Source organism: Canis lupus, chromosome 7 (genome assembly GCF_011100685.1).
Source record: "Canis lupus familiaris isolate Mischka breed German Shepherd chromosome 7, alternate assembly UU_Cfam_GSD_1.0, whole genome shotgun sequence".
In the NCBI taxonomy this organism is placed as follows: domain Eukaryota; kingdom Metazoa; phylum Chordata; class Mammalia; order Carnivora; family Canidae; genus Canis; species Canis lupus.
In genome coordinates, this window is record NC_049228.1 from 13,292,977 (window position 1) to 13,315,030 (window position 22,054).

Consider the following 22,054-nt stretch of genomic DNA (forward strand, 5'->3'; position numbering starts at 1 on the left):
CTCCCTCTGCCTGTGTCTATGCCTCTCTTTCTGTGTCTCTTATGAATAAATACTTTAAAAAAAAAAAGAAAAATTTAAATTTCATTTTTCCCTATAATTCAAAGATCTCTAAATAGATGGCACATTAGTTTTTTTGATTTTTAAAAATATAGCTCTAAAAATTGGTCCCTAAGATGCATATATTTTTTTAATACTACAGGTATTAATACTACTGGAGTCTCTAAAACATTAATCTTCCTTACAATTCGAATCTCACATAATGGTGGACTTCAGTAAATACAAAAGAGTAAGAATAATCATAACAAACTAATCAATTAAGCTAGCTTCTTTTTTACTTCCAAACTTCAAGCTTCTGTCATTTGAATTCTTCTCTTAGCACAGCTCTAGATTCCTACAGCACAAATATGGAAAAATCCGTGCTGTACAGACTAGTCTTACCCTCTGCAGGATCCCTGTCAGCCATGTTTGTGGTCTAGCTCTTCAGACTTTGGGGTACTTTTTGTTAGTGTCTGGTTTTTCTTGTGAAGAGGTCTTGTTTTCTTCTTGTCCCAAGTCCCAACAGACTCATGCTTCCCGCGGACCCAGGAAATAAGGCATATATACGTGACTAAAATAAAATGAAAAAAAAATTAAATGATTTTTTAATTCATTCATGGAAGAAATGCCAATTTCAGGTTCATTTACTCAATCTATTTAGTTTGAGTAATAGTTCCTGTTTGAAACTTTTCTAGTGAAAAAGAAATGTTTTCTGGCTTTGGTGAGGATCTTCAAATCCTTGACTACAAATAGAAAAAAGCCTTCAGATTATTAATCTTGCATGGATGCCATAATCTAATACATTCCATTGTGTTGAAAGGATGGAAAATGCCAAATGACCAGAATCTTAAAGACGACGTCTTTGAAAATGGAATAAAAAGTAACCCAAGAGTAAAAATTTAAGTCATTGCTCAATTAATTACTACAGATTTCCTTTATGTCAATTTCTGTCCCATATAAATCTCTCATCCTACCAGCAGCTTCCACTTATCATGACTAAGTAACAATGAACAGGGAGTATAGTACATCTACAAACTAAGGTAGCTGCCTTGGTATCAGGAGAAGGAAACACACATTTGGAGTTTCATCACTGCCGTCTTACTGTGGTTTCCTGTATTCTTTCTAGATGTCTTCAAGGCCTTTCCATGTAGTGTTCAAAAAAGACTAATGTACAAATTATTATGAACTACATACAAAAGGAATCAAAGTCAGAGGCAATTAATAATAAAACATTCTATCATTTTACATATAGTTAAATCATATTTTTTGTCAGGAACAATAATACCTAAAGTTACTTAACTTTCCTTATCTGTAAAAATGATTGAGGACTGCTATGAGTATTAAATATAAAAGTATTATGTGAAAGAGGTTTGGAAAGGGTCATTATTTTTGATAGCCTCATTGAGAGGCTAGCCAACTAACTTTGTCTTTTTCATAGCACTCTTCTGGAAAATTTAATTTTACAAGTTAAAAATTTTAATCCCAAATGCCAGGCTTAATGCCTAATGTAAAGGAAGAACTCCCTATTTAAATTTAAAAGAATATGAGTAAATAAACGTATGTATGAATGTATAGAGTGGTGCCAATTATAAATGTGAAGAGAAGTTAAAAACAGGGCTCCTTCTGATGGTATGAACATTCAGGAACAGGTCTAAGATTTGGAGAGTTTCTGGTCACTCTTTTATCTTCTTCAATCTCCTGAGAATGGACTTCCAACACTCCTTTGCATTACCATATGTTCCAATGAGGGTTTCTCTCCTATCCTAGTTTATGATAGAAAATTAAAAAGTCCCCAGTCTTTTTCAGATCTCTTAATACAATCTTTTTCTGCCAGCCAAAACCAAGAAAACAATAGGTACAACTTTCCTATGCACCAGTGACAAAAATTTTAGAAAGCAAGGGTACTATTCATAATAACTATAAGGAATCTCATAATAAAAACTAAAATGTACCTGGTAATAAATCTAACAACAGATATGCAACAACTTTAGAGTGGGGTGAATTTTATGGTATGTAAATAATACCTCAGTAAAGCTGTATTTTTTGAAAAAAAGAACTTTAGGAAGAAAAGAATAAAACTTTATTGAAGGATTTTTAAAAAGACCTAAGTAGGGGATCCCTGGGTGGCTCAGCAGTTTAGCGCCTGCCTTTGGCCTAGGGCATGATCCTGGGGTCCCGGGATCGAGTCCCACATAGGGCTTCCTGCATGGAGCCTGCTTCTCCCTCTGCCTGTGTCTCTGCCTCTCTCTTTCTCTCTCCCTGTCTCTCATGAATAAATAAATAAAATCTCTAAAAAAAAAAATAAAAATAAAAATGAATTAAAAAGACCTAAGTAGAGATACATGTCATGTGCAGAGACAGTAAGACTCTAAACCACTGATGTCAATTCTCTCCACATTAATGTATAGATTCATTGTAAACTGAAACAAAATTGCAAGAGAATTTTTTTTATTGTTGTAGGTTTCTTAGAGAATGGACAAGCTAACCCTAAAATTCACAAAGAGCAGTAAAGGATTAAAAGAGTTAAGATAATTCTAAAGGAAAAATAAAAATACAATTCTGAAGGACAGGAGCTATCTTTGCCAGATATATTAAAACTTATTATAAACTTATAGTAAATAAAAACAATAGGGCAATGGTGCAAGAACAAAATATACAGAAAGAGAGCCAGGAAATATATGCACACACATATAAAGGAAACCAGCTAAGTGACCAAAGGGCAAGAATGGATTAATGAGTGGTTTGAGGACAGGTGACAATTCAAATGGAGAAAAAATCAGATTTCTACCTGCCACCTGACACAAAAATCAATTCCAGATTAAAGACCTAAGTGTAAAGAGCAAAACTTTCAATTTTTAGAAGAACATATTAAGTATCTTTACAATCTCAAAGTTTTCTTAAATAACATACAAAATACACAAACCATAAGGGGAAAATTTGACAAATGTGATCACATTTTTTAAATGTTAATTTCTATAAAAATCAAAGTTAAAACTGACTAAAAAAATATCAACACATATAATCAGCAAGGGATTAATATCCAAAATACATAAAGACTCCCCAAACCAGTAAGAGGCAGTTAATACCATGAAAAAGTGGGCAAAGGAGTTTAAGAGTTCTAACAAACTATGAAAACAAAGAGGAAACCTAATGGTCTAATGAATCAATAAGAAGAATGGTCAATGAAATGCAAAACAAATTAATGATGACATACAATAGCATTTTACAACCACTGATTGGCAAAAATTTGTAAGTCGGGCAATACCAACTGTTGGTGAGAATTTGGATATACAGAGTTCTTAAGCCCCAACAGCAATAAGGTAAACTGTTACTACAACTTTGTAAAGCAATACAGCAATATCTGGTGAAGTTAAGATATTCATGTTCTACAAATTGTCAATGGTACATTTACATATATATGCCTTAGAGAAACTTTCCCTCCAGCACCCACCGATGTTTGTGGCAGCATTGTTTAAAATGAGGAAAAAATGAGAAAACCACCTAAATGTCAGTTAATAAGGAAGTGGATTTTTTAAAGTTGTGGTATATTCTTACCATGTAATATATATGGCAACTAAATGAATTACATATCTCAAAAATCTGTAAAAGGACAATATTAGAAATTTTATATACAATTTAAGAAACAAAGTTATACTATAGTGATTCAAAAGAAGTGAAAATGGCATAAATATGAACTACTGATAAAAACCACAACATCAATAGATCTAAAAAAGGGTAAGCGAAAAAAGTCACACATAGAGGACCATGCTAAATGATCCCATATATATGAAGTTCTAGAATAGGCAAATAGTTATTTGTGGTCTATGGTGACAGAAAACATCAGTGGTTCCTGGGGGAAGGAGTACGTACTGGAAATGGTCATGAGGAAGCCTTTTAGGGTTAGGAAAGTATTTCATACCTTTATTGAGGTGGTGGTTACATCTTAAACTTAAAATCAAACTTAAAATCTGTACATTTTATTGCAGATAGAATATCCTCAATAAACTTTATTTCCAACAAATAGAACTGAATGCTTTCAAAAATTATTACTTGCTAACTAGGTAGGATGCAGCCAATAAACACTGCAAAAGGAATCATCACAGATAATTTCTATCATCTTCCAAATGTTCAGTATACACCTTTCTTGTCATGAGGCACACATTCCTGTAGCCCATTTCATTCAGGCCTTTTGTAACACATCCCTGTTCATAGCTGAAATGGTATTCCCTCAAGGCTACCAGGAAGAAGTGATATAAACACGGAGGTTCTTGACACATCCTCACAAGGAGTCACTTGGTGGGGTAGCTGAGAGATCTTGAGGCCACTATTCCCGAAGCAGGTCAACCTTTTGAGCAGTGTCCAATCCACATGAGGAAATGTGTACATTAGGAGCCTCTGGATTGCTTAATGGAAGTGAGGTAGAGCCTCATCCTGATGGAAAATGGGAATGCTGGAGAGTTTTTTGCAGCTGTAGGAAAACCATTCCATAATCTTGTCCAAAGAAAGGTTACCTCTGATGGTATCTTTTGTAAAAAAGGTTCTGATGAAGACCCATGTGCTTCAGGAGACACAAAAGACATTTACTTTCAGCAAATCCCTTGAAGTTTAATTGTGAAATGTTCGTTTTCAGTGCCCCATATAGGAGCTTATGATTCATTTTGCCACTTAAGTAAAACACAGACTCGTATCACTGGTAGCTATTTGTATTTCCCTGTGACTCTGAAACCTGTAGAAAGACTCATTATTTTCCTTTAACAATCTCCATATGAGGGCTTTTAAACAAGTTAAAGCAATAGTTTTATTCTTCCTTTACAGAGAATGCACCAGGCAGTATGCTGAGGGATGCCTTCCTCATTTTCCATATCCTGGGATTTCTCTAGAGACACAAATTTGCCTCCCTAACTTCCTCTGTCAAGGTGATTGCTTTGTGCTCTTTTAAGATGTATCCTTTCTGTTCCTTCTCACTGTACCAATGACCACGCTTTGACAACTGGGTATGTGTGTTCACTGACTGGTACATTGCCTGACCTTTGCATGGCAGCAATACAACCAAGGTTAGCAGACTCCTACATACAAAATTAAGTGTCATAAGGGGAATTCTACAAATCAGTGAATATTACATCTTTATGTGTGTTACTGATATGTTACTGGGTGATAAAATTTTGAAAGCAGTTAATTCTTTATTGCTTTGCACCATTGTTTATATACATATAAAATAGGGCAGCCCCGGTGGTGCAGCTAAGGTTTAGCGCCGCCTGCAGCAAGGGCGTGATCCTGGAGACCCTGGATCGAGTCCCACATGTCAGGCTCTCTGCATGGAGCCTGCTTCTCCCTCTGCCTGTGTCTCTGCCTCTCTCTCTCTCTGTGTGTGTCTCTATGAATAAAATCTTTTTAAAAAATACTATAAAATAAAAAATTAAACACATGAACAGAAAGGATACACATTGACTTCCATCTGGTGCTTGCTTTTGCTAATGGAAGGACAGGAGTAGAATAAGGACAAGTATCTTAAAAATACAAACTGAGGCAAATGTAGCAAAATGTTAATGTATTTTAGATCTAGGTGCCTGGTAAATGTTATTTTTGGACTATTCTATATGTTTGGTGTAAACTATTTTAAATGAGTACTAAAATATATCAGCCTCTGTGAGGAAGAGTAAGAATCAAAAGGCAAGGCCTGTAATGCTAATTTGTTGAGCTCACGAACAATAAATTTGTCATAGAGGCATGCTTCAACCAAAGCCTCCCATGCATTTGTCACAACCAGCTGGGAAGAGACAGAACAAGAAAAAGCTGCCCCTAAGAACAAAATCAGGGCTGGATGAGCAGTAGGCCTTTAATCAACCTCTACTCATCCTGAAAACCTCTGGTCCTACCATGGGGACCAGGTAGGAGGGAGGGAAGAGGATGGAGACCTAGAAGACGTGGGGAAGACGGAAGAGGCAGGGATCAGGAAGCACTGGAATCAGCAACATTAAGTGGTAAATTTTTTTTAAGGATTATTTTAGAGAGAGGGAGAGTGAGAACAAGCATGAACATGAGTGGGGAAAGGGTAGGGGGGAAAAGAGAGAGACAGAGAGAGAATCCCAACGTGGAGCTTGATCTCATGACTCCAGGATCATGACCCAAGCCCAAAACCAAAAGTTGGGACACTTAACTGACTGAGCCACCCAGGTGCCACTAAGTGGTAAATTTAAAAAAAAAAAAAAAAAAGGGAGTTTAGCAGCTAAGAAGGACAAAAGACAATCAGTCAATCCAGTATCAGGCAACTGAGATATAAATGCCATCGTGACAAATGTATGGAGGTCAGGGCCCAATTAAGTACATACATCTTTTTTCTATTTTTAAACATTTTTATTTTAGTGAATGGTGTCGTTGTAGGCTCTAGAGATAAAAAGTAGATACTCTGGCCCTCAAACAATTTATAATTCTGCTGTAGAAACAACATACAAAGTGTACACCATAAAAATAATAGCTAACATTTATTGAGCGCCTTGTTTATGCCAAGCAGCATCCAAAGCACTTTATGTATTAACTCATTTATCTTCACAAGTCTTATGATGACTGGACCATTAATATTCTTAGTATTTTACAGACAAGGAAACTGACATACACAGAGGTTAAGAATCTTATCCGAAAACACACTAGTAAAGGCAGAGTCAGGATCTGAACTCAATCTGACTGTGGCATCCAAGCTTTTAACCATGACACTAAAAAAAGAAAAAAAGCCTGTAATAAACATATTGCAAAGTGCCCTGAATCTAGTTCTGAATTGTAACTCTGGTACGTATAACCTCATTGAATCTACACGTATCCTTCAACTTTTCTCAAACTGCTTATTTTGGTTTTCTGGAAAGTCTCAGGTAATATAATAAATTACAAGTAACCTCTGGACAGACAGAGGTTAAAATGCCCAAAGTCATTTTCCAGAATTCAAAGCAAACACAGGTCAGCTGGCTGCAAGGCCATTATTTATTCTGTACAATAAGCAGTTTTCAAGTTGTGTTCTCAGGATTCCATGGAGAATCAAAGGCTGTCAGGAAAGACAAAAGATACAGAAGGGGTATGGCTCATCTCACTCTCACAGATATGTGTATCATGCTGATTGCCACATACTCTTTGGATTCCATGGAATTCTTCTTTGCCGGCCTGCTTGCCTGGGCTTCTTTCTCCTCCTATCACTTAGAGATGAGTCAGTCACCCCCAACCCAAGGTTAGCCTTCTCTCTAATAGATTATTTCCTTCCCAGGTTACCTCAGCACATGTCTCTTAACCTTTCACTCCCCAGTCAGCCATAAAATAACCCAAAATGGTTATAAAAGTCATTTTTAAAATGGCCACCTATATATAAATAATAGTATCAACTCTATGACATATGGAAGATTAACATGACTCACATAATCTAAAATAGTGGATAACCCTCCAAATCATTTGTTATGAGACCTAATTTTAGGAATATATTTGTAGTTTAAAGTTCAATATCATAATTATGAATTGGAGCATAGAATATTTTAAGCCAAGTCAAGTCATATAAAAAGACCTAAGCTGAAGAGCTACAAAGTTCTCTAAATTTTCTTCCTTGCTCAACTTTATGAACTCTGTCACATGAGGTCATTTCTGAGAGTTGACCATGTAACAGGTGTGTGATAATATAAGGCAAAGTATTCTTAATGTAATACTTAATATTTTTTATTCCTCTCTTGCCCACATACTCACACATAGCTTATAATGACACCACACAGAACTACAACAGTCCTAATTATTTTAATGAGAAAAATGTGACTTGAGTTATAATCTGAAATAACCACAGTGACCTACCTGCATGTCTGACATGTAACCTCTTTATGTTACCAACTACAATAACTATCACTACCCTGCAGTATGAGTACTCATTTCCCATCCTTTTAAGTCAGAGAACTAACACCATGGAGGTGCTGCGACTGTACTTCTCAAAGTAGCCACGAACAACTTGTGTAAGGATTTCCTGCGCCACTATCTACAAATGCAGATTCCCAGGCTTTAAGGATTTAAAGGAATCACAATTTCTGTAAGATCAAGAAATTTGCATATTTTGACAAGCTCATCCAGGTACTGATTTGGATATCAACAGTACAAATCCATTTACTTTTTCTTTACTACTTAAAGGAGAGACTGGTTAAAACAATCTTTGGTTAAAACAGTTTGCTGATACTTAAAATTACACATGCAGAGTGTTTATCAGTATGTGTTTGAAAAAACTTAGGGACTAATAATATTGATCAAAAGCAGTACCTCTAAATAAATTTTCACTTTTTAGAAAGAGCTTTAGGATAGTAAAGGAGTTCTTAACCAAGGATTAATGATAAACTAACTAGTCTTCACTCAATTTAGCAGTCCACACAGTTTATTCAGCAATGTAACAGAAGAGAACTTCCATTGTGATAGACATAAGGCAGATACAGGGTATATTTCTAGAGTACATCCTTTACACAGACAAACAAATAACTTTAGGTTTCACATCATGTGGCAGGCATGATTTGTTGCATACCAACAGCCATTTATTCCACCCTTCCTAAAAGAGCCCTATTTTATTAGGGGAGACAATGTGCCCTACCCAGGCACTGCTAACCCCACTCCCAAAGGAGTTCTCAGGCTTGTGAACCAGTACTTCTAATGAGATGTAAGAAGAAATCTCTGAGGGACTTTTGAGACAGACTTTTTCCCAAATAAAAGACAGACTTGAAAAGGAAAAGCTTTTGCTTCCTACTTCCAGCGTTTGATTGGGAATGAAATGTCTGGAACAGCAATAGCCACGCTCTACTCACTGAGCAAACAACTATAAGCACAGAAGCCACCATGATAAGGATCCCAGAAGGAAAAACAGAAAGAGCCTGGGACCTTAGGAGCATTGCTGAGCTACTACACAAGCACTGAATTATCTTGTATCTTAAGTGGAATTTAAAAATTGTTCAGTGGCCTCTGAAATGCTTTTAACAGATGTTAGTTCTAAGTTTCTCCTATACTCTAGTTCTATGATTCTCATCAACAAGTGAAGGGGAGAATGCAATCAATGTCTAGCAAGACATTCTTAGTTTTCAGAAAGATGCTTCCTCTAGATTGTTCATAGTATCTATGAGTCAAGCTTGAAAACTCCTTTGTCACCTATCTCACAGTACAAGTACTTTTATATTTCCAGGGGAGGACATTCTAAGTTCAGTCACCACGAAGACAGGATAGCCTTTGCTTATGCAGAGCCAAGTAAGTAAAGATAGTGGCATTTCTGCATGTTTGTGTATCCTGTGTAGGTGTTACCACTGGTTAAAATGTAAGAGATGGAATTTATAACAATGTAATTTCTTATTAAAATATCTAGCTCTCTTACTGGAATAATCTATAATCCAGCTACAAGAATGCTTTCCCACAGAAGTTATCACTGAAATATCATTATGGTACACAAAGTATAGGGCCTCTCCTCCAGGACTATCCTGTCATATGTCTGTAATAAGGCTGTGGGGCTTTTTAGGATGGGTAAGCTAGTTCCAAAACATAGGGAACATGGATTAGACTGGTTCTAGATGAACAGTCTGGCTGGAATACTGATTAAATTCATGCTGAACAAAATATGTGTAGACGATGGGAGCAGATCCAACACTTTAAGCAATTCCCCAAGGTAGTGACAGTCTAAATCAGATTTAGAAAGGAGTCATTTTTCCATTCTTCCTTGGGCTACTAGTACCAACTCTAGAGTGTCCATGATTTTGACTATTTAAGAAGTTATTTGTTTTGGCCAAGTTTTTTATTCAAGGTTTTGTCTGTTCTGGTCAAGATTAACTGCAATGCAGGGTTAAAGCCAGCTACTCTAGAGTCATGTATCCTTTTTCGAACCAGTGGAGGACCCAGAAGGAATGGGTGGCAAGCTTTTTCAAAGGTCCATCTAGTAAGATTTTGGGGAGCCCACTCAAGTGGGAAAGACCAAGGAAGAACAAGGCTTCTATTAGCAGGATTATCAGGGTAACACTCAGGGCAATAATCAGCTCTGTTAATACGGTCCAAGAATACTTGGTAACATTCATTTTCAACAAGTTCAGTTTGGTACAACCAATGGCCTAGTTCTAAACTAGGGAACCACTGTTGTCCACAGTCCGGGCAATGTGAATTATCTGAGAACATCTGGCCCTAGAGAGATAACACAGAAAGCAATGTAACAGTAAAAGGCAACAATGACAAAGAGAGATACCCAAATAACCAGGCCTATTACAGGTCTGGGTTAGCAATTTCTCAGTCCAACCAACAATACTTGGTGACCGGAGTTAAATGTGGCTTGCACCTCCGTGCAATTCTTCGTTGTCTATTGCAACTCAGTCTCTGAACTCAGGGACCAATCCAGTCTATAATGTTATCAGTCACTTACTAGCAGCACAGAGCTCAGAACAGCTCCTTCAAATCCCAGCTTCTCAAGAAAAGATAAGGCTCTAGTCTAAATTGGTTATGTTTTCTTGTGTGTTATCAGCTGGTGGTGTCATGCAGAGGCACTTAGCTTACTCTGCTTTGCTGGTAAGTTATTATGTCTGCTTGGTGAAACAGAGGAGCTGGTGGGTCCAATAGGTCTTTTGTGGGCGCTGGCACTTGCCGTTGTAATACACGTACCCAAGTCTTAAGGCCTTGGTACTTTACAGCGACGTAGGGGGTCAGGAAAACCTGGTAGAGTCTTCTTGAGCGTGGATCCAATGAAGTCTTTCTTGGGAGGACCTTAATCAGGACCCAGTCACAAAGAAGTAGCTGATGCTGAGTTGGTTGAAGGGTCTGGGAATGCTTCACATACCTGTAAATGATAAAACTTCAGACGACTCACATGGGCTTTGAGTTGCTCACAGTATTATTAGAGACATGCATTTGGAAATCATTTGGGCCAGTCAAGGTGGATGAGAACTGTCTTGTAGGTTTCTCTATGACAATTTCAAATGGGCTCACACTAATTTATCCATTGAGAATTATTCTTATGCTTATTTTGGGCACTAGGAAGGGTTTTAATTCACTTAAGATTCATACTAGTTTAATATTTTTAGGATTATATTTCCTTTTTCTAACTCCTTTTGCACTTTAGTAATAATACAGTCTATATAATTATGTTTAATTAGTAAAAATTTTGAGATTGTGTATCTTTTCTGTGAAATGGGTACCACATATGGTATTCCTGTAATGTGTGCAATAACGTTAACAACAGTGATGATTTTTCTATAATAGACTTCAATTTAACCAGGAAAATGCTTACTAAATCATCAGGAAACATTCTTGATAGCTAACTCTAGGAAGTTGGGAGAAAATCCTTTTTAAGGCTGAAAAAGAAACGAAGGGGCATCTCTCATTACCTACATCTATCTTTATAGGTTTATGAACATTATATATTTAAGAAGGCAAGTAAGGTATACAGTCTTGAACAACAGTTATGAGTAATTCTTAGAAAATCAGTTGGAATTCGCAGATACTATCACCATTTTTATACTCCTTCAGGACACTGAATAAATAAAGTGATGTACTAGAATGTATGGAACAACTATATAACCACTTAGGGAGTGGTTAACATATCAGAATACAACATATACCTTGCTTTTCTCCAGTGTTCTTTTTGTGCGTTCTGAGGCTTGATCCTGTGAGAGCACGTAGAGACACTGGGGAAGGCGTGAGTGCTAAAACTGTATAAAGATTTGGCCTGAAAAGCAGAGGAGTGACAGCCTTAGTTGTGGTCAGCCAAAGCATTTTCCTTACAGACTATCAACAGTAGCTATGATTCTCAGATTTTAAAATGACAAGTTTAAAAGGCAATCAAGAGCCTCTAACAGTGCTGCAACTACTATGTTGAGGTGATGATGAATTCTGGATGAGGTGAGACAGGGTCAGTGTGGATACACTGAAGTATTTTTTGAGGTTAGGTAACAATGTACCAGTGCAGGCTACCAACTCAGCTCCTCAGGCAGTTAACAGAAGGTACCCCAGGGTTCCTGACTCAATAACCTTTATAGTGACAACACAGGGCATAACAGATTTCCCTGTGGGTCCACTGGTAAGAGTCATTGGAGTAAAAGTTTCAGTTGTTGAATTGGGAAATCTTGCATTTTAGTACATAGACAATATGTACTAAATATGATGAATAAAACCCACATAACCGTGGAGTTCAACATAAAAGTTAGTAGTAAAGTTATATAGCTAAGTCTAACATTGAAAAGATAAACAGGGATGCCTGGGTGGCTCAGAGGTTGAGCATCTGCCTTTAGCTCAGGGCATGACATTGACAGGCTCCCGCCTGCTTCTCCCTCTGCCTGTGTCTCTGCCTCTCTGTGTGTCTCTCATGAATAAATAAATAAATCTTAAAAAAAAAGAAAAGATAAACAATTTTGGATTTTTAGAGTAAGAGGGGAAATCACAAGATAATATTTCACATCCACCAGACTGGCAAAAATTAACAAGTTTGACAAATGGGGCCGTACATACTCTAGGCAAAACCACTCCTCCCCCAGGATTCCATTATCTCCAATGGCCGTCTCAAGAGGGAGCCCTAAAGCTCCAAATACTCAAAATAAATCCACTCTTTCCCCAACCTTCATTTCTCCAACATGGACAGTCAACAAAACTTTAGAGCTCCAAGTATTCCTGAACTAAGAGAACTCTGGTGTTCCTTATGTTTCAGACAAGACAGCCCTTCCCCTGGTCCCCTAAACCACTATCAGCAAGAGTCAAAAGAGGACCCCCAAGCGCTAAGTGCTCAGAATAAGATTACTTAACACCAGACTCCTTGTCCATTTCTTGGTCTTAATCACTAATAGATGAGTGAAGAGGGCCTCCTGAAAATGTGCTGACAAGATTCTCAAATTCCACTCCCTCCCCCACTTACAGCTTCACTATAATTATAGCTTGAAAGCATCAGAACCAACCAATCTCATCATACCTGTACCTCTGTTTATCTTGACCACTAAAACGAAGCCCAAGGATTCCTGGTTGTACTTCATCCCTTTAATTTCTAATTCCCATATGGATCCAAGAGCAGCCGAGGTAACATCCCCTTCTCCTTGCCTTATATTTTCCATTTTGATCTATTCAATATCTTAGCAATTTGTCTCTACTAAAATATACATATACACTCTTTGAGACCAGGACATTTTGTTTATTTACTGCTGTAACATGCCCAATAAACAGAAATAGTAAGAACAAAAAAGTAACTTGATTCTTTATACAGTAAGAGCATAAATTAGTATAACCACTTTTGGAATTAATTTGGCATTGCCTAGTAAAGCTAAAGACATGCATTTTCTATAACTCAGTAATTCCACTCCCTAGAAAATGTGCACATTTGTGTTTAAACATATGAATGAAAATATTCATGGTAGTACTACGTGCAGTAACAGCTAAAATGGTCATGAATGGTAAAATGGATAAATAAATGGAGGTACAGGCATACCTTGTTTCACTGCACTTTCCTTTACCGTGCTGCTCAAATACTGCATTTTTATCAGTACCATTTTTCCAACAGCATTTGCTCACCTTGTGTCTCTGTGTTACATTTTGTTAATTCTCATAACATTTCAAACTTTGCCATTATTAATTATATTTGTTATGGTAATCTATGATCAGTGATCTTTGATGTTACGACGTATTATTTAAGGGGTCAGAAACCATGCCAATATAAGACTGTGAATAAAAGTAGTTCGGACTGCTCCACTGACTGGCTGTTCCCTCATCTCTTTCCCTATTGAAATTAAGCCAGTTAAAAACCCTACAATGGCCCCTAAATGTCCAAGAGATAGGAAGAGTTGCATGTCTCGCACTTTAAATCAAAAACTAGAAATTAGGGGATCCCTGGGTGGCGCAGTGGTTTAGCGCCTGCCTTTGGCCCAGGGCGCGATCCTGGAGACCCGGGATCGAATCCCACGTCAGGCTCCCGGTGCATGGAGCCTGCTTCTCCCTCTGCCTGTGTCTCTGCCTCTCTCTCTCTCTGTGACTATCATAAATAAATAAAAATTAAAAAAAAAAAAAAACAAAAAACAAAAAACTAGAAATTAGGACACCTGAGCGGCTCAGTCCATTAAGACTCTGTCTTCAGCTCAGGTCATCATTCCAGGGTCCTGGATCGAACCCCACCCACATCATGCTCCTGCCCCACAGGGAGTCTGCTTCTCTCTCTGTCCCTCTTTCCACTTGTTCCCTCTCCTCTCTCTCTCTCAAATAAATAAAATCTTTAAAAAAAAAAAAGCTAGAAATGATTAAGCTAAGTACGAAAGGCATGTCCAAAGCTCAAAGGCTAAAAACAAGGCCTCTTGTACCAACCAGCAGAGTTGTGAAGGAAAAGTTCTCGAGGGAAATTAAAAATGCCATTCCAGTCAACACACAAATGATAATAAAGTGAAACAGCCTTATTGCTGATATGGAGAAAGTTTAAAAGGTCTGGAATGAAGATCAAACCAGCCACAACCTAGCCTAATCCAGAGCAAAATCTTCACTCTCTTGAATTCTATGCAGGCTGAGAGATATGAAGAAGCTGCAGAAGAAAAGTCTGAAGCTAGCAAAGGTTGGCTCCTGAGGTTTAGGGAAAGAAGCTGCAAAGTGAATCAGCAAGTGCCGGTGTAGAAGCTGCAGCAAGAAATCCAGGAGATCTAGCTAACTTACTAAATGAAGGTAATTACACTAACAATAGATTTGCAATGTAGATTAAAGCAGCCTTCTACTGGAGTAATGCCATCTGGGACTTTCAGAGCTAGAGAAATCAATGCCTGGCAGACTCTTTACAGGCTACTGTAGCGGTGACTTTAAAGAGAAGGCTTTTTTAACCATTCCAAAAATTCTCGGGCCCTTAAGAATGATGCTAAATCTACTCTGCCTATGCTCTATAAATGGAACAAAGCCTGGATGACACCACATCTGTTTACAACATGGTTTACTGAATATTTTAAGCCCACTGTTGAGACCTACCATCCAGGAAGAGGTTTCTTTCAAAATATTACTGCTCATTAACAATGCATCTATCTGGTCACCCAAGAGCTCTGAGGGAGATAAATGTTGCTTTTGTGCCTGCTAACACAATGTCCATTCTGCAGCCCATGAATCAAGGAGTAATTTAGATTTCCAAGTCTTATTATTTCAGAAATATGGCTATACCTGCTATAGAGAATGATTCCTCTGATGGACTTGGACAAAAGTAAACTGAAAACGTTCTGGAAATGATTCACCATTTTAGATGCCATTGAGAACATTCCTGATTCACAGGAAGAGGCTGATATCAACATTAACAAGATTCTGGAAGAAACTGATTCCAATCCTCATAGAATACTGACGGGATCAAGATTTCATTGGAGGAAGTAAACTACAGATGTGGTGGAAATCGCAAGACAATCAGAATTAGGAGTAAAGCCTAAAGATGTGAGTGAATATAACTTTAATTGCATAATAGAACTTTAATGAATGAAGAGTTGGTTCTTACGGATGAGTAGTTTCTTGAGATGGAATCTATTCCTGGTGAAGATGCTATGAAGATTGTTGAAATGATAACAAAAAATTACAGTATTACATACATACACTTTGTTGAAAAAGCAGTGACAGGGCTTAAGACGACTGACTCCAATTTTACTCACAGAACTGTGGGTAAAATGCTATCAAACGCCATCACATGCTACAAAGAAATCATTCACGAAAGGGCCAACTGATACAGCACACTTCACTAATGTCTTATTTTAGGAAATTGCCACAGCCATCCCAGCCTTCAGCAACCACCACCCTGAACAGTCAGCAGCCATCAACACCGAGCTAAGACGTCCCCACCAGTAAAAAGAATATACTCACTAAAAACTCAAATGGTTAGGATTTTTTAACAATAAATTATTTTTTAATGTATGTACATTTTTAAAAAACATAATACTAATTTCATAATTAATGTACTACAGTATAGCATAAACACAACTTTTATATGCACTGGAAACCAAAAAATTGACTTGATTCCCTTTACTGAGATACCTGCTTTTACTGTAGTGGTGGGGAAAAAAACCTATCTCCAAAGTATGCCTGTACTGCTGTACAATGGAATACTGCACATACAGACACAGATGAAGCTCAAGAATATTAAACTAAAAAAAATAAAAACTAGCAGAACACCCCCTACACACACACACACACACACACACACACACTTACAGGGTTTCCATTTATGTAAAGCTTCAATATGTTATTTAGAAATAAATATTCAATAAAACTAAAAAACATCTTTACCTTTGATGGGAGAGGAAGGCGCTAGGATTGGGGAGGGCATACAAAGCATTTCGAAGAATAATATTTTGGGGGGATGGGGTAATTGGGTGATAGACATTAAGGAGGGCATGTGATATAATGAGCACCGTGTATTATAGAAGACTGAAGACCACTGAACTCAACTTCTGAAGCTAATATTACACTATATGTTAATTGAATTTAAATTTTAAAAATTAAAAATAAAAGATAGTATTTTTTTTTTTAGCTCAGTGGAGGTACAAGGTTCACTGTACACAGAATCTATATTCAATGTTATAATTTTTAAAAAGAGTAGAGTAGAAGTAGCAATGGGCTAGAAATGGCCTTCAGCTCAGGCCATGATCCCAAGGTCCTGGCATTGAGCCCCGCATTGGGCTCCCTGCTCAGTGGGGAGGCTGCTTCTCCCACTGCTGCTTCTCTCTGCGTGTGTGTGTGTGTGTGTGTGTGTGTGTGTGTAAAAATAAATAAAAGAAAATAAAGAGAAAAGAAAAGAGAAGAAAAAGAAAAAGAGAAAAAGAAAAAAAGAAATTTTGATTTTAGCAAAACCAAAATTTCACATTGTGGACAAGAAGAGCAGCAGCAGTTACTTTGCCCAGAGTGACTAATACATGGAGGAAAAAAGAGGCCTACAGAAGGATAAAGACCTTTGTTTTCTCGTAAAATTGTTAGCAACTATCTCTTCATAGAAATAAAAGAAGCCTACCTAATGCTGGTATGAAAAAGAAAGTTTATCTATACATATTCCCATAAAGGCATGCATCTATGTGCAAGGATTTTATTTCATATGGTGCCTTTGTGCTAAATTAGAAAAAGGAACCCTTCCTCCAAGTCAGTTGTAGGCCAGAGAACCTCACTTGCCCAGGTATTCCATAGTAATTCTTGTCTGTGAGATAATAATGCTTACTAATAATAACTACCAAGTACCACTATCTGTTCTAAGCACTTTACCTGTATTAACTCACATAATCCTTAAAACGATCAATTTTATAGCTTAGGAAACAGAGGTTGAGCAACTCGCAAAGGTCACACAGGTCACTGCAGACAAATCAGTATCTGAATCCAGGTAGACTGGTTCCCAGAGTTTATACTCCTAGCAACTATAAGATACTGCCTCTTTGAGGCAGCAACAGTTAAGCTTTGGAGAGCCCCTCCACAAGCTGTTTGCTACTCTTCAAGGGTGTGTATGTACTGAGGTGGGGGTGCAGAAAATCCCCTACAATTTTTCACTTCCACACAAAAAGATCTAGGATGGGTTGAGGAAGTCCTGAACTCCCTGAAATTACATCAGAATTTTTTATGTACATACGTGTTTTTTCTGGAAAGAGAATAGATACTTTTAGACTCCCAAAGGAATCTGAAGTAATTCAAAACCATTAGGTTTTTAATGGTTCCTAATAATTTTACTACTACATGCTATTTTTATTCCAGCACACCCCTCCCTCCTCAGATCTTATTTTGGAAGGATATCTAAACAACCAGCATTCTTCCAATAATTTCATTTTGTCACATTTCTTTTTACTAATCAGATGTCTGCCAATAAAGCTTCTAACAAAGTTGATAATGATTGTTAGCAGCTCTGGTTTAGAAATTTTCAGTATTTTAAATTACAGATGAATATTCAAAATACTTCTATTATAAAGTTGGAAAAGATTTAGATATTCTGGATTATTTCCTTCCTGAACTCCATTGTTAGCTTAAATTAAAAGCAGTTGATTTAAAGTAAATATATGATTACTATTAGGCTTGTAAAAATGCTGAAAATACCTTGAGAATCACTGTTTCTCTACTGATTATTAAACGTAATTGTTCAAGTTACTGAGGAAACCAACCATGTACTAGGCCCAATGCCAAGTACTATGAATACATAGAGAAAAATCTTATAAGACTTCCAGATGTCCAGGGAATCCAGACTGGAAACAATGCTTTGGGGTAAAGGCTAAAGGCTTTCAGATGGATATTAAAAGACTGCAATGTAGAGTTCATATGAAATTCTGGAAGGCCCATAGAAGTAGCAAGGTTTTCAAACCTTTTAACCAGCAATAATGGGTAAAAGCCAAAGTTTAAAGAGTTTCTCTACTGCACAAATGGCTATACAAAAGGAAAACACCAAAACAAAAACAAAACAAAAGGAAAACACCAATCAGGTTTTTGTGTGTGTAAGAAATACAGTAAACTTAAGATTTTTCCTGAGACTTCATTAGGAGAAAATTTAGAAAACAGCACTTTAACTGCAAATGAAAATGCAACTCTAATTCACTGAAATTTATATCTACTAATAATGGCAGTTTAATACACACTAAATTACCCTCTCTAAATATTGATTCTATTTCATTCTTGGTTATTTCCTGAATGAGTGTTAGTAAGCGAGCTCAAATCTGCCTTTGAGAGACAAAAATTCTCTTGTTCTTTATATAGTAGGATAATGTAAGTCTCAAGACTGAGCAGGATTGGGGTGACTTCTCCAAGCAAACATATCCCTTAGAATTCAGTCTCAGCTAACTCCTCATATGACATATAAAATCAAAAGACAGATACACAGAAAATATATAAATGCTTTAAACCCTGAGTTCACATTTTAAATATTTTCTTCCATGGAGTATTACATTCTAAGGCTAACCAATAATCAAAAATGTCAATTTTTGGTATAAGACAGTTTCTCTGATAAGTTTCATACACAAAGTCAAAACTTTCATGTCAAAACAGCTTTCATGTTTCATATTTTTAACTAGCTTGGAATTTATATGACAGAAGATTAAGGAATGTGGGAATAAACAGGAATCTTCTTTTTAAATTCATATAATCTAAAATAATTTTGTTAAAAAATATTATCAAAATAAATTATTCTTAGAAAGTCTTCAGACTATTTTGTGAGAAGTATTTCTAATTTAGCAGGCAGTGAGAGAAGACACGTGATTACAATCTTCAGCATGACTTACCATATACACTGTTCCCTCTTATGAAGAACATATGAGCCAAACAACAACAACAAAAATGATCCTAAGTTAGAAAACAGCTGCTGAATGTTCTCTTCTCACTCCAGGAACTGACAGACAAAACAGGTGTTTGTAAGGATTGCTAGCATACTGTAAAAGGGAACAACTGCTTTAGACATTTATTTGTACATTTCAATTGACCTTGCCCTAATAGACCAAAAGCCATAGTTCCAATTCTGTCTACAGTTTCAATTTCAAACACCAGCAATAAGCCCTTTAAGGTTAATACACCGCTTTCAACAGTGCGCCAAGCTCAGGAACACCTATACTTATACCAGCTATTTGTGTCTGTTTAAAACTAAGTTTCTGAGTCTTGCCCACTCCTCTGCACTGTATTTGGGATAATATGCCAGTATTATTTTCGCAATTTCCCACTGTTTTCTAGTATTTTCCATAGTTTTGAAAGGAGTTTGAAAAAGTACTAAAATAGGAACAAAAAGTATTCCAATTACTTCCCTTAGGGAACTGTTTCTTAAATAGGGACTAAACGCTTGCAACAGTTCAGATTTTAAACATATTTTCCAAGTACAGAAACTCTTCCTTTCCTTCTTACACTTATCTCTCTCTCTTAGACCCTCGCGACTCCCGTGACTTGTAACTCAGGTTTAGGTTGATCAAGTAGAGGCAGTAAGTAAGTAATGCAAGAAAGAAGAGTTTGCTAAGATTTGAGTAGCACTAATGGATTCCCAGTTTTAGCTCAATTCCCCTAATCACCTTTAATATCTACATCAAGTCAATACATTTTTATTAAACTTTTTATTTTGAACTAATTTTTAAAGATTTTTAAGTAATCGCTAAACCCAATATGGGACTTTTACTCTAAACCCTAAGATCAAGAGTCACATGCTCCACTGACTAAGGCAGCCAGACACCCCAATGATAGACTTTAAAAAAAAAAAGATTTTACTTTTAAATACTCTACACGCAACTGGGGCTCAAGCTCAACAACTCCAAGATCAAGAGCTGCACGCTCTACCAACTGAGCCAGCCAGGAGCTCCTTGAACAAATTTTAAACTTACAGAAAAGTCACAAAAATATTGCAAAGTGGGGATCCCTGGATGGCTCAGCGGTTTAGTGCCTGTCTTTGGCCCAGGGCATGGTCCTGGAGACCGGGGATCGAGTCCTGCACTGGGCTCCCTGCATGGAGCCTGCTTCTCTCTCTGCCTGTGTCTCTGCCTCTCTCTCTCTCTCTCATGAATAAATAAAATCTTAAAAATATATATATATTGCAAAGTGTTCTCTTATAACTTTTATCCAGTTTCTCCTAAAGTTAACATCCTGTAAAATTAAACTACAATTATAAAAAACAAGAACCTGGGGGACTTGGATGGCTCAGGTGGTTAAGCATCTAATTCTTGGTTTTAGCTCAGGTCATGACCTCAGGGTCCTAAGATGGAGCCATGTAACAGGCTCTGCGCTCAGAAAGCAGTCTGGTTGTCTTTCTCCCTCTGCTCCTCCCCACCCCACCATGTGCACGGTGCTCTCTCTCATAGCAAAATAAAATCTTTTTAAAAGTGTGTGTGTGGGTGGGTGGGGGGCGGATCCCTGGGTGGCTCAGCGGTTTGGCGCCTGCCTTTGGCCCGGGGCGTGATCCTGCAGTCCTGGGACTGAGTCCCGCATCGGGCTCCCTGCATGGAGTCTTCTTCTCCCTCTGCCTGTCTTTCATAAATGAATTAAAAAAAACAAAAAAAACAAAAACAAACAAAAAAATAAATAAAACTTTAAAAAAAATAAAAAATAAATAAAAGTGGGGGGGCGGTGTAAGGGACACCTGGGTGGCTCAGCAGTTATGCGTCTGCCTTCGGCTCGGGTCATGATTGCAGGGTCCTGGCCTTGGCCCATGTCTCGTCAGCTCTGGGAGACTGTTTCTCCCTCTCCCTCTGCTCCCACCCCCTGGCTCATAATCTCTCTCTCGTGCTCTCTCAAATAATAAAAATCTTTAAAAAAAACACACACACAAGAAACTAACACTGGTACAAATCAGTTAGCTAAACTACAGACTGTTCAAATTTGACCAGTTTCTGGATGCCTAAGTGGCTCATTGGTTGAGCAACTGCCTTTGCCTCAGGTCGTGATCTGGGGGTCCTGGGATTGAGTCCCACATCAGGCTCCCCACAGGGAGCCTGTTTCTCCCTCTGCCTGTGTCTCTGTCTCTGTGTCTCTCATGAATAAATTAAATCTTTAAAAAATATTTCACCAGTTTCTCCAATAATATCCTTTTTCTGTTCCAGATCCAATCTGGAATTTCATATTGCATTTAATTAATAATTCTCCCGAGTCTCGAAACGGTGACAGTCTCTTGGTCTTTATGGTTTCTTGTCTTTTGTAAAAAAAAATTTCAAAAACAATGGTCACTTATTTTGTAGAAAGATCCTCAATTTGGGTTTATATAATGTTTCCTCATGATTAGAAAGATAAACATTGCATTTTTGCCAAGAGTAACACCGCAGAAATGACACTGTATCCTTCTAACTGCATCATATCACTGAGTTCAGAATGTCCATGCTCTTCTACTGGTGATGTTAGCCTCAATCATTGGGTTAATATGGTATCTCGCCTGTCAAGTTACTATTTTTCCTTTGCCCCTAGTAATTATCTTGAGAGATGTTTTCAAACCATGCAAATATCCTGATTCTCCTCAAACTTTCACCCACTAGCATTACAGGTGGATTTTGTCTGCAATAATTATGACAGTGCTGTTTGCCTAACGATGATTTTCTACTTCTTGCTTTTCATTCCTTCACTGGAATTCCTCAATAAGAAAGAATTGTCCCTG

General features: G+C 37.4%; 2 protein-coding genes across 9 annotated transcripts in view; both read right to left on the reverse strand.

Moving 5' to 3' along the window:
• The window catches only part of LOC106557472 (torsin-1A-interacting protein 2-like), a 41,480-nt gene that overhangs the window by 11,484 nt on the left and 7,942 nt on the right, over positions 1–22,054 (reverse strand). For 4 of the 8 annotated variants that reach the window (XM_038542164.1, XM_038542165.1, XM_038542163.1 and 1 more), the window contains exons 2-3: positions 11,619–11,725; positions 439–607 (exon numbers count right to left, since the gene is read on the reverse strand). In XM_038542164.1, coding sequence (XP_038398092.1) covers positions 439–463 — 25 coding nt within the window. In that variant the 5' untranslated portion in view covers positions 464–607; positions 11,619–11,725. Of the gene's footprint in view, positions 1–438; positions 608–10,662; positions 10,799–11,618; positions 11,726–22,054 lie in introns of those variants that run through there. The other 4 variants (XM_038542167.1, XM_038542166.1, XM_038542162.1 and 1 more) reach the window with 2 other exon arrangements.
• Positions 8,398–10,669, reverse strand: LOC610310 (torsin-1A-interacting protein 2). Its single transcript, XM_038542168.1, has one exon. The coding sequence runs from the start codon at positions 10,183–10,185 to the stop codon at positions 9,790–9,792; it is 396 nt and encodes a 131-aa protein (XP_038398096.1). The 5' UTR covers positions 10,186–10,669; the 3' UTR covers positions 8,398–9,789.

Excerpts from the sequence above, each read along its gene's own strand:
- LOC610310 (XM_038542168.1), bottom strand. The coding sequence starts at position 10,185 with ATGTTCTCAGATAATTCACATTGCCCGGACTGTGGACAACAGTGGTTC.